At 27.0% G+C, this 13,646-nt stretch overlaps 1 protein-coding gene across 1 annotated transcript in view; it reads right to left on the reverse strand.

Annotated features, from left to right (window-relative positions):
• Positions 1-11,482: 11,482 nt before the first annotated feature.
• The window catches only part of LOC111632390 (diacylglycerol kinase delta-like), a 127,480-nt gene continuing 125,316 nt past the window's right edge, over positions 11,483-13,646 (reverse strand). The window contains exons 14-15 of the mRNA XM_023376805.1: positions 12,352-12,513; positions 11,483-12,312 (exon numbers count right to left, since the gene is read on the reverse strand). Coding sequence (XP_023232573.1) covers positions 12,405-12,513 — 109 coding nt within the window. The 3' untranslated portion in view covers positions 11,483-12,312; positions 12,352-12,404. The remainder of the gene's footprint in view (positions 12,313-12,351; positions 12,514-13,646) is intronic.

The raw sequence follows: 13,646 nt of genomic DNA on the forward strand, positions 1-13,646 counted from the left end.
TGGGCTATACTTAAGAAGATTACACATTTAACGAGAATGCTTCTGCAGAATTGATCAATAATCTGTTTTTACAGTTCTGCAGGCTAGTACTAGTTCAAATATAAAAATCTTTCCTTCGAGATTATGGCTTTGTAGGTCCATCAACGGACATAAAGAAACAAGGAAGTTCTGTATAAATTTTACTGCTATAGTATTGTACTGGTAATCTGTAAAATACATCTGTGAAATTTTAACTGGTAACTAAAGAGAAGTTTTGTCGTAAATAGCGATACAAATGGTAAAATGGAAAAGTGACAAATTACTCCGAATAGAGCAATGGAAAAATAGTCTTAAACAAAATAATCTCTTTTAAGTTAACTATAGTTTATATACTTCGTTAGTATTTATTAATACAGTTTCTCCAATTGATTTCTTCATCTCCGGGAGAATTCTTATCTTATTATATATTTACAAACATATTAGTGCAAATAACCTAAATAATGATAATTAATTAAGAAATAAGTTTTAAAAATTTTACGTTTCTTTTTATGTGAATTATTACTTCATAACAATGCATGACTTATGTTATTTTCCATCTTTGTTTCCATATTCATATACACATATCCAGAGCTTTGTCTCCCCTAATCAGTATTTACAGTACTAATGAAATGTAAAGTTCTGCAAATGTGTATATGAATATGACAACAAAGACGGAAAATAACAGAAGGCATGCATTGTTATGAAGTAATAATTCACATAAAAAGAAACGACAAATAATATAACACGGTTCCGGGAAAATGAAACTGGAAGAATAATACAGAAAAATTTGTTTAATTAATATATATTGAATTTAAATGAAATTAAGAATGAACGATAACATATATTAATAATAAAATATATTTGCTAAGTTATTTTCTTTTTAAACTTACACGAACAATCTTTAATGGAATGGTAACTATAAAAATTCAGATAAATTCTTAAATTTTTTAAATGTTTACTTAAAATAAACCCCGGTTGCATGTTCAAAATTTTCCTGTTTTTCTCATTTCCATTTGAAATAAAAGTTCAGGAAATACAAATTTGAAAACATAAAGTTTTAAAGTTTTAAATATTTTCACCAACAGCCTTATATTTCTTAATTAAGAATATTAAGATGTAAAAAATATCTAATACAATTTAACTTAAATTAATTTTTAAATGCTTTAGAGGAAAAACAAAGGACTGTTAGAATTTCAAAAGCGTATAAATATTTTTAATTCTGAAATTCTGACGTTGAGAACAGATACAAATTAATATATGATACAGAACAATAAGTTTTTCATATTAAAAGATATTTCCCTACTTTATTTTACGCTACTTCGGTAATAATATAACCCCGAATTGTTACTGAAGAAGCTTAAAATAAGATAGTCAACGTTATAAGGTTTTAATATAAAGGCATATAACGTGATATGTCATATATNATTTAAATGAAATTAAGAATGAACGATAACATATATTAATAATAAAAAATATCACTTTCTAATTCTATAAAAATCTAAAATGCACGAAAACGAATTCCAAGAATACATCTTATATCAATGTATCAATAACTTCCATTTACATTTTCTGTTCGTACATAGAATATATGATACAGTGAATGTAAAATAATTAAATAAAAATTGAAAAACAAAAATAAAATAATTAAGACAATTAAGTATAGAGAATAAAAGAAGAATTATGTATACTACTTTATAAATTGTATATGTAAGTCTCTGGTTATAAAATAGTTAATAGAATGATTATTGAAATTTGCAGTTAATATTTTACAACTGTAGTTTCTAAAGAGTATATACTATAAAAATTGTTCAAATTTTATAGAAACTAAATAATCAAGGATATAAAAAGTATAAACAAAAGATTATATAAAGTACATTAAAGTACATAAAAAATTAAACTACCTAAGCTATAAATAAATTATACAAAAACTACATAAATCTATATAAAAATAGCTAAAGTAAACTATATAATAATTAGAAACACAAACTTTCCATTAAAAAATGAAATATTGAACTTTAATCGATTACAAAAAGTATACATTTATTTTCAACCGCATTAAAAAAATAATATTTTTCATCATTTTAAAAAGTGACAGTATTGAACAGTGCAAATAATTGAATGAGAAGATGATGACTTTTTTTTAAGGTTTAAGTACGTTTAAAGGAATTGTCGTTATTTTAATAAAATATTTAAAAATATGAAAATATTCATTAAAAATTTCAAGCATAGTATATTTAAAACACGTAAACTTTAACACATTTCAAATATTGCAATAAAATTATTGTAATTGATATAAAAGGTTAAAAATACATTTCGTTAATGCACTGAAAAACAATAAAATTATTGTAATTGATATAAAAGGTTAAAAAAATACATTTCGTTAATGCACTGAAAAATTTTGTTTTATTTAATTAACCTTTGTTTAATTAACTTTTTATATCAATTTACATGTAAAAGGTTAAAAAATACATTTCGTTAATGCACTGAAAAACAATAAATTTATTGTAATTGATATAAAAGGTTAAAAAAATACATTTCGTTAATGCACTGAAAAATTTTGTTTTATTTAATTAACCTTTTATATCAATTACAATAAAATTATTTTAATTGATATGAAAGGTTAATTAAACAAATGTATTAACAATAAAATCATTTATGTTAAAATTTATCAACGACCTAAGTTAAAAAATTTGATTTAAAATGATTATATAAAAGATGAAAGTAACTTAAAATCAACGTTTCAGAAGAAATTGTTGTTAAGCTGAGAGTGGCTTGTAGAATGTTATAAAGAATTTTTAATGTTTGCATTCATTCTATTTATCAGTTTTATAAGAATGATAAATTTAAATTTATGATATTTGCATTGTTGAAAAGGAAATTCAGAATAAATCTTTAATCGATACAGAAAATAAAATTACGAATGGACTTTACTGTTTAAGTTCTATTTGCTTAAAAATTTAATAAGTAGACATTTTACTTTTTTAGCAAAGTAAAAATTTGTAAACTGTTTCAAGCAAATATCCAATGAATTATTTCTTAAGCCGTAAATGCTAAAATATATAACCTAAGGAGGTTTTATACTTTAAATATAAATTTTAATAGATGCATTCGTGCATTTTGATAAATTTATTATTTCTTTTCTTGTTTTCCAAAGTTATTTTTAACACGCTTAAAAATTGTAATGGTATTTTTTCCTCAATCTAAACCATTTTTCAAATTTTTAAGAATTTTTTTTGGGTAGATAATGATGTGTTACAACGATAACACTTTAGCAATCTTACAAAGTGACTTTTTGGCTTGGATAGTTTCTTCGGCTTTTTAAGTTTTCTTATGTGACACATTTTTCTTCTTTATTCTTCGCACAATAGAACTTCTAATATCCATTTATAAAATCTCCTTTTTGTTTTTTAAACGAATATTCTTTATCTATAAAGCAGTACAATAGGAATTTGTTTCACATCTGACGAAGTAAAAGACTTAAGTTTATTTCTCACTTTTAAGTATTACAATTATCCTTTTCTTTTCGTATTATGCAATTTAATTATTTTAGTTTTTGCTATAATATACTAGCATTAAGCTGATTTTGATGGTTTGAGTATGTATATACGTGTGTATATATATTAAATATATAGGACTAAATATATTTTTTAAATGAATGAAATATAATCCGGAGTGAAATTTTAGGACACAATAGTAGTTAAAAGTTGTTGCTAGACAAAGTTTCAGAAACAAAGCTTTCTGCATTCTAACCCTTGCTAAAGATGCAGTTGAGACGTCTTTAAACAGTTGTAGATCGATAGACTTGACCTCAGAAAACGAAAATATAATTTAACAATTGAATTAAACTTAATTTATTCGCGATATAAAAATAAAATCTGGTTCATGTGAATTAGAAATGAAAAGAAGACAGTAATCCAATTGAAAATACTATAAAAGTGATATAATAGAAATATAAGCAGAGTTTAAATCGCGTATACATTTTTGTGAAAGAAAGTGTTTAAAATGATAAATATGCTTTATAATATAGAATTTATTTATCTTCATTTGAAAAAAAAATTATAAATTTTCAAGTATTAAATAGAATAAACCAAATAAATACTTAGTGAAGTTTTCATAATTCATCTTCAACAGGTTGTCTATAAATTTCATTTATACTTCATCACAAAACAGCTTTCACGAAAATGCCATTTAAAAAAAAGTTTCCATCTGCATTTGTCAGTCCTTATTTGAATCGTTGAAAGTTTATTTTAAAATATGATTTCTGCATTTAAAGTGTGAGAATATAAAACGTAAAAAATGCATTAATTCTATTTTGATCATCAGTAAAGTAATTTATTTATAAAAGAAAGAATGCAAAAGTGTTAAAAATGATAGTAGGAATATCCAGGTATAGAACCGATTGATTTTTATGGATTTAAGTCAAGTTTTGATAAAACCTTTCTTTAGAATGTGAAAATGGAATTTATTTAACTGAAAAATTGATTTTCGATTNAAACAAAAACTGTATAAGATTTTCATGCTTTATATAGAATTGGAATTGTTGGGAATTTTTGTAGAGTGAAATTGGGAAAAAATAACAATAGATATGAATGTTAGTCATGCATTATCATTACGAGAAATTTATCTATTGGTCAATGAAGATTAATAAAAAAAATTTTATTACCTTCAATCTTAAAAATACAGATATCCCATATAGCACAATAGTTAGGTTCCAAAAAATTGCCATGTTATTTGAATCCATGATATATTAAACAAACGACTAGTACAAAACAAGGTTAGGTTCTAAAAGTTAGCAAAAGTATACTATTCTTTTTCATAATTAAGAGAAAGATGTTTATTAAAATAATCAATAATTATCCAACAATCAAATGTATTGCATGTTAATATTAATTTTTTCTTCACTATTAAATATCATTAAATGAGGTTATTTTCTTTTTAGCAAAATATCATCATCATCTGAGCTTCCCTGTTGACTTTAATCTGAAGTATCAGTAACATCTTGATTTTTCTCTACTTTTCTTTTATAATATCTGATATTTTCATTTGCTTGTGTTTGTGTGAGATCATTAAAAATTTTTAATTTTTACATTGTAACTTTTAATTTAATCTATAAAAACAAAATGCAGTGACAGTCTTTTGTATTCATTTAGATGCCTTTTGTATTCATTATTGTTGTTTGCTACATTCAGGTTTTCTTTTAGACCCTTCGGGAGACTACATCCTTGCAGCCTAAAAACTGCATGCCAGCATCAAACATAGAGGGTACTGTAGCCTTACATACACTGTTCAGAGGAATCCTACCTTTCTCCACTGTCTATCATCTCTCCCTCCTTCTTTCCCCCTTTCCCTTACTCTCTTTTCTGCTGGCTAAACACTTCGTGTACGGTCAATGTCTTTCTTGTATGTATTATTCATTTAGAGCACTATCACCAACAACAGTGACACCTGGTTTATAGGAAAGCTAGAACAAGAAGCTAGGACAGGGAAGAAGAAAATCAGTTCTCTTTAAAGGAAACTGGGTGAAGGAATGAAACAACATTAAAAATTTCAATATTCTAAAATTCAAGAACAAATACAAGACAATATGCATGCTTGATTGAATAAAAAAAATATCAGACGACAGTGTTTGCACTTAAAAATTGTGACATTTTGTATGAAGATGTCTCAAATTCTCAAACTGTGTTAGAACAAAACAGTGTTGTAGAAATGCCATGTTGTATGAGGGATATCTGTAGTTAATACTGTAAAAATTTTAAACATTTTTTAAATATAGAAAAATATATTTCGAAAAGGTTAAACGCAATACAGTATTTATGTTGTGTTAAATGCATGCATTATCTTAAATAAAGATCAGAAGTTTATTTGTCTCAGTGAAGTTTACAAAGTTCGTAGTTCACACAATTGGCGACAAACTCGATGCGCCAATTACATTAACAAAGTTCAGATAGTTCAATATGCTGATCTTGGTTCGTCGCGAAGACACCTTACGACGAATCGAAGAGTTGTTGGCTAGAAGTAATCTTCCAGCAGTTACAGAACAAATAGCGAAATGAATCCAGACTTGACTCGAACCCTGATGCACACTTGAAGATTACGACGAATTTAGTGTATATCCTGAAGTTTCTAACCGAACTTAATCTCTCGCTTCGACATTAATCGTCTTTCTGCGACGGCGACCGTTACTAGTTTAAAAATAGAAAAACGGGAATAGTGTTCTTACAGGATTCTACCCCGACAGTCTCTTAATTCTAATTTTAATTTAACAAGAAAGCTTTTAATTTTTAAGAGAGAGAGAGAGAGAGAAATGAATGCTTTTGCTGAAAACTTTATTGAGAGATAAAGTTAGATATATTTTTGTAATTGTTGAATAAACAACGTTTTTGAATTCAGAAAAATAAAGGAAATGACATAAAAATAAAATAAGAATAAAGTAAATAATATGTTTTAAACAGATATAAATTATGTTTTAGAACTTTCTTTAGATAGGAATGTTTATTATTATAATATAACTAATAAATGTCTGAATACTATAATATAATTGATATACGCCTAAACTGATAAATATTTATTATTAGAACTAATCAATTATTTTATAATTTGTTGTCCCTATTTAATATGAAAGCTAAAGATTATATTAATAACAATTTAACTAGTCACGAATTTAATAAAATTTTCATATTAATAATAATTAAGAGGAAAAATGATTTTACTAATATTAAATTGAAACATGCGATTATAATAAAGTATTCAAGAAGTTTTGCGAAATTTAATACTTCAAGTGTATTTTAAATTATTTCGCCGTTAATATAATATAATAACATAATATTCATCTATTAATATATAACCTAAAGATTATATTTATCTATGTATTTACAGCTTATTAATTAAATTAACTTCTATCACATCAATCATTCCCAATCAAAGTTTAAAATTACTTTCTACTGATTTAACAGATTTACAGAATAATTCGCGCTATATTTAGCATAATGTTATATCTTACAATCGATCTTCATTATAAGAAAAATATAAAAAGTTGTAATACAAAAAGAAATAAAAAAAAATGCATATTGGAAAAGCACTGTAATTCTAAACTTGCTTGTTACGGTAGGCGTATAGATTATCGTGTTTTTTTTTTTTTTTTGCTTATCTGAGTGTATTCCCGGATATATTGACAAGTTAAAAATATAAGCTAGTGGTTTTGACAAGATATAGCCAATACATTTTAAAATTGAAACTTCAATTTCGTCGTAACCTACCAGTTNAGGCTTGGAAGTTGTCTGCGAACGGACGAAAATTAGAAGGACACCCAGATTAAGACTTCAAAAACGCTCTCGAATTCTCAAGAGATGGAAACGAGAGGAAGGAAATTGACTCAAGTACCGATATAGAGAAGATCGGAGACTGCCAAATTTACCTGGGTACCCCCACAAATCTGTTCTTTATACTTGTCTCTTCTCTTCGTATCTTTTAATTTCTTCCCCCTTCTTCCTTAGCATATAAGTTAGATTAAGGTAGATTTAAGTTAGTTGTAGTATCTCTCAAACCATAATTTTGCATTGTCGCGAACACGTGTCTCCTGCCTGTGAAAGCATATAGAATTTGTTGGACGGCTTCGAACTTGTGTGCGTACTATAGTTTGGGATCAAGTGTCTTTAGTGTAAACGAACCAGGTGTACGAAGGACCACGTAACTGTAGTTAAATAAAATCCTGTTTAATTTATAGTTACTTCTTTGTAATCCTTTTTTTATTGTCCTCTTCACCCACCACAGTAGTATATTTTGTGTACATACAATATGTTCAACAAAGCTGGAGGTATTTATGATAACAACAAAATCACTTGCTTTTTATGAATGCAGAAGCATTACTATTCCTTCATTACAATTTATCACTCTTGAATTGTAATTATTAAAATATATCACCACAGTACTTTGATCTGGTCCAGTACCAGGTTACTTCTCTGGAAAAACTAACATTTTTCAATCTTCTAAGAAATTCAAGTATTGTTCAAAAATGGAACAGTCTAAAGAACAAGATGTACTTTAAATTTGAAACTACTAATCAGATGCATATAGTTGTTGACATAATTAAATCATAAACATTTATCAAAATGCACTTGCTGAGCATGAGAAATGTATTTCTCTTCTTTATAATTAATGCAGCATCCATGTTGGTCAGCTTTAAAGATCTCAAGGGCTTCCAATTCTCTAAGTTGTTTGGTGGAAATATCATCTGTTCCATTTTCGAATAATACCTAAAGATGATCTTAGGAGAAGATTGAAAACGTTAGTGTTTTCAGAGAAGTAACCTAGTGCTAGACTAGGTCAAGTTACTGTGGTGGTGAATTGTATTCCTCTCCAGTTTTACTGCGGTAATTGCTTGTAATTATTAATAAATATTATTTGCTTAATATCATTTATTAGTTATTTGTTTCAGAAAGGAATAAATAACAATATTTTTAAATATCTGAGTTTTTAAATGTTCTTTTCGTTTTATTCTGTTTTATTTTTCTTTCCTTTCTCTCTCTCTCTCTCTCTCTCTCAACTAAAATGAGATTATTCAGCCAAATAGTTTAGCTTTAAGGAAGTATTCAATCTGCATATCAAATATATATATTTAGTATTTAGCCAAGTACTGAATAAGTTACTTTGTGGCTGAATATAGCCAAATACCAAACATTCAGTTCAACACTACTAATTTTAAAATAATCCTAAAGAATAATCATTATTTTTTTCAAAAATTCTTAGCCCTAAATTTTAATCTCTAAATAATAATTTCATTACCCATATGTAAGTATACAATTTGAATTTGCTGTGAAAAAAGATAAAATACTAAAATTGTATTAGTTTTTAACCTATAAATTTCTTTCAAATAAAGTAATATACTTACAGATATATATAAGTTGTTTACTTTTGAAAATCCAATTAAGTATAAAATAGAATTTTGTTCAATTTGTACAGAGAATAATCATAATATGATTAATCTCTGTACAAATTGAAAATAGTTAGTTGATATGGTTAGATTAGATAATGACACTAGATGAAAATTTACAGTTTAGACTTAATCTGAAAATAAATGATAAGTTAATTCTTAAACCTTCTTTGTTTCCATATAGTTAGCCACAAAAATGATTGACAGGTTTGAAAAGTTAGATATATTAAATTAATATTAGTATTATGTATTACATCATACTTCAAAAAAGATAACAGAATACTTTAAAAGAAATGAAGTTTTCATTCTGTTCAATACTTTAAAAAGACAAATTATAAGTATTCTAGAATAAACAGTGAAAAAAGAGAAAGTTTGAAAAGAATAACATATATCTCAAACATTAAAAAATCTTAAAAGGATATTTTGGAAATGATAAAAGATAATATTGAAGATAATATAACTCTTTCATTTCAAAGAGTAGACCTAGATAAATTAGAAAAAAGTTTAAGTTAAAGCAAATGAAATACTGAATAAGCTTTATCTCATTAATCTATCTGATTTCAATTCCTTTACTCTCCTTTTCCAAGCATATATGTTATTGTTATATTAAAGCTTGCAATTTGGGCATTATTCATTCATTAACATGTTCATTCTCTCAATTATTATACAAACACACACAACTATTATGTAAATTAATATAAGCATTATTTTTTGTTAGAAATGAAAAATGCTGTCTTCATGTAATTAAATGTTGCTGTCATTAATTTAAATTTTGTTTAACTTTCTTTTGAACTCTGAATCTGTGAAAATATTGTTAACTTCTGAATCTTCCTAAATTTAGTTGGATATATTTCTCTCCTATTCACACTCAGATTCTTTAACTTTATAAAGTCAGCACACCTTAATACTGAGAAAGCACATTTATTCAGCTAAACAAACGTTTTCAACACATTCCATGGGCCATCATCACGTTAAAGACGTTCGAATCAATGGCTTTTCGAATAACACATTCAAATTTAAATTATATTAGAACATATACAGTACATTGAAATCAAATTAAGCAAACAAGCATAACGAAATTAATACAATAAATAAGAAAAATAAAATAAAATATACGGTAATTCCCCACAATACAATATGTAAAAAATTTTTTATAGTAACTCAGGTTTTTATTGAGCCTGGTGGATGTGTCATCTTACGAGTTCTTTCTGATTATATATTTCCAGACGATGGTAAAATGGTTGCATCCTTATAGTTTAAACATTTTTCCGTTAAGCTAGATCTGTAGATCTCACACTTCTCTGTTGTGAATGCAGGCATTGGCAAGTGCACATTTGCAACAATTCTGGCCTCTTCCCATTTAACTATGGATCCATCAGTCTGTGCTATCTTTGATAACGCTGCTGTATATCGGCTTTTTTCTATGTTGTACTTATGCTCTTTCACCTTTACATTAGATTTCTATTTGTGACTCCTATATATTCTTTGTCTATTCCCAATTGGTCATTCTTGTATGGTATTGCATACATTCCTGGTTGTTCTTTCTCATTAGTTTTTTCTTTGTCATTTCTGAGCAAATAGAGCATTCCTTTATTGCTCTAACATGATAGATACGGTAGAAGAGCTGAATAGAATTAAAGAAGTGGCAAAAGTGTTGGGATTTGGAGGAAGAACTGTAGAACGCCTAATTACCGCATACAACAATCCTAGAAAGGGCAAAAAGAAAAACCAAATGGAAGCAGCAACATCACAAAATTCACATATAATAAACATCTATCCCCGGTTATGAAAGAAATCACAAACTATAAAAACACTAATATTGTATATAAAAGAGCTCCCACCTTATATACGTTGCTCAGAAATGACAAAGAAAAAATTAATGAGAAAGAACAACCAGGAATGTACGCAATACCATACAAGAATGACCAATTGGGAATAGACAAAGAATATATAGGAGTCACAAATAGAAATCTAATGTAAAGGTGAAAGAGCATAAGTACAACATAGAAAAAAGCCGATATACAGCAGCGTTATCAAAGATAGCACAGACTGATGGATCCATAGTTAAATGGGAAGAGGCCAGAATTGTTGCAAATGTGCACTTGCCAATGCCTGCATTCACAACAGAGAAGTGTGAGATCTACAGATCTAGCTTAACGGAAAAATGTTTAAACTATAAGGATGCAACCATTTTACCATCGTCTGGAAATATATAATCAGAGAGAACTCGTAAGATGACACATCCACCAGGCTCAATAAAAACCTGAGTTACTATAAAAAATTTTTTACATATTGTATTGTGGGGAATTACCGTATATTTTATTTTATTTTTCTTATTTATTGTATTAATTTCGTTATGCTTGTTTGCTTAATTTGATTTCAATGTACTGTATATGTTCTAATATAATTTAAATTTGAATGTGTTATTCGAAAAGCCATTGAATTGAACGTCTTTAACCTGATGATGGCCCATGGAATGGGTTGAAAACGTTTGTTTAGCTGAATGAATGTGCTTTCTCAGTATTAAGGTGTGCTGACTTTATAAAGGATATATTTCTATTTAAATCTGATAGTTTTGAATAAAATATTATGCTTAATTTGATGCAGATAAATGATATATATATATATATATATAAATTCAGTGAACTTCAAAGAAATGACAATTGGAACATTACTAAGTTAACAGAAGCAGCTATTAAAATTTACACTAAAAAGAAGAACAAAGTATGTTTTGTTATCCAGTTTGATTGCTTCTCTTTTATGTCTAGCATGCAAAAACTGCAGATGTATAACAAAATACACTTATTAATATCTATGTTCTTATCCACTTTAATTCTTTTTAGTTAAAGTGTAGCATGTAAATAGATGGATAAAAGCACAGATATAGAAACATATGTTCTGTTATCCAGTTTGTTAATTTTTCCTATACATATAGCATGTAATTAGATGGACAACAAAACAGACATTAATAATTCTGTTTAACATAACTGGTAATTTCTTTAATATATTTTGTACAACTCAAACTTATATTTCCTTTTTTCCCCCTTTCAAAATGCATTACATGAAAATTCCAAACCCCTTTTTTCATTAAATTGCCCTTTCTATAAGTCCATTCTAGAGCACAGAGGGTGAAACATCTTTGCTCCCAATACTAAAAACAGCATTAAGCACACACTATTCACCATCACATTGCATAACACATGCAAAAGTCATGATCAATATCATATTGCACGTGGATAATGAAGTGGAAGAGCACCAATTTTATTTACTATATCATTAAATTATTTTCATTAAATCATTAAAATATTTTATTATATGATCTATAAGATATTGCAAATACATTACATCCTTTCATGATTAAGTATTTTTATTAAAATACATTACATCCTTTCATGATTAAGTATTTTTATTAAAATAAAATTCTTAATTTAATAATTTTAAGATAAATTATCTAATATTAAATCTTTACTTTGTATGAAATACTATCTTTATCTTGTTCACCATCTCCTGTTGCATATGCTGCTCCTACTCTTGTAATAATTTCTTTAACTGTTTCACATAATATTCTGTGAAAAAAAAATTCAGAAATATGATCCATTTAAAACACTTTTTTACATAATATAGCTTTTCATTATATTTAATTTTCTAGACAATAATATTAGTATAAATAATTTCATATGTAATGTTTATACAATTGTAAAATTGACTATTTTTTAAAAATGTCAAAAACTATTTGTGATGTCAGTTTATACATCCTCAATTCTGATTACAATAAATGAAATTATTATAGCGCATTTTAACTTGTATCAGTTGTATAATGTTATCATAATTAGCATGTTTTGGAACATGCTAATTATGATAGCATTATACAACTGATAACAATATACATAATTACAATAAGCAAATTCTACTATAGTAATGTTGATTTAAGATGTCAGCTTAACTGTTTACTCTTTAATCTAAATCTGTTAGTTTAATCAATCTTCTTATAAACTTAGTCTAAAATTAACTTGGTCAATTAGGCATAAATTTGATGATATAATTCAGACTTTGGCTACATTTTATATATGTTACCGGCCAAACCCGATTTTAGGCCAAACTAGTTTGTCCTACGCGTGTCAGGATAAACTAGTTTAGCCTAGGACAATCTAGTTTGGCCTAAATACTTTAGGCTAAACTAGTTTGTCCTAGGCCGAACTGATTTATTCGTTGCAAGTGATAAAATAAACACTTAACGCGGGGATTCCCCTCTCGCGCCCCTTTCTATCGAGCTTTCGTTGTCTACGCTGCATTTTTACAAAATGGCTACTTTATCTGGGTCGTTGGTAACTAGTAATGTAAAATTAATCATATATTTCTGTCCGATATAATGATATATATCATAAAAACAGCACATCTCTGAACCTTAAAAGTACAATTCCAGAAGATTTTAATGCAAACACAAACGTTTTCGATCTACACAGGAGATTTTCCTCAGGTTACAGCGTTCTCAAATGGAATGCGGTAATGAAACATTCTTAAGATTATTTGAAAAACGTATAAACGAGAATTTAAAAAAAAATTTAAATATGAACTATGTGATATATGCTGCTAATAGCTGATAATCGAGAAATTTTATAGAAGGGGAACAATTATTGCCTGCGGGACACGTCATTATGTGGTATCGAAACAAATGAGCGAGATCGTTCTATACATATTT

Source organism: Centruroides sculpturatus, unplaced genomic scaffold (genome assembly GCF_000671375.1).
Source record: "Centruroides sculpturatus isolate CEXI.00-Female unplaced genomic scaffold, Cexi_2.0 scaffold715, whole genome shotgun sequence".
Taxonomy (NCBI): domain Eukaryota; kingdom Metazoa; phylum Arthropoda; class Arachnida; order Scorpiones; family Buthidae; genus Centruroides; species Centruroides sculpturatus.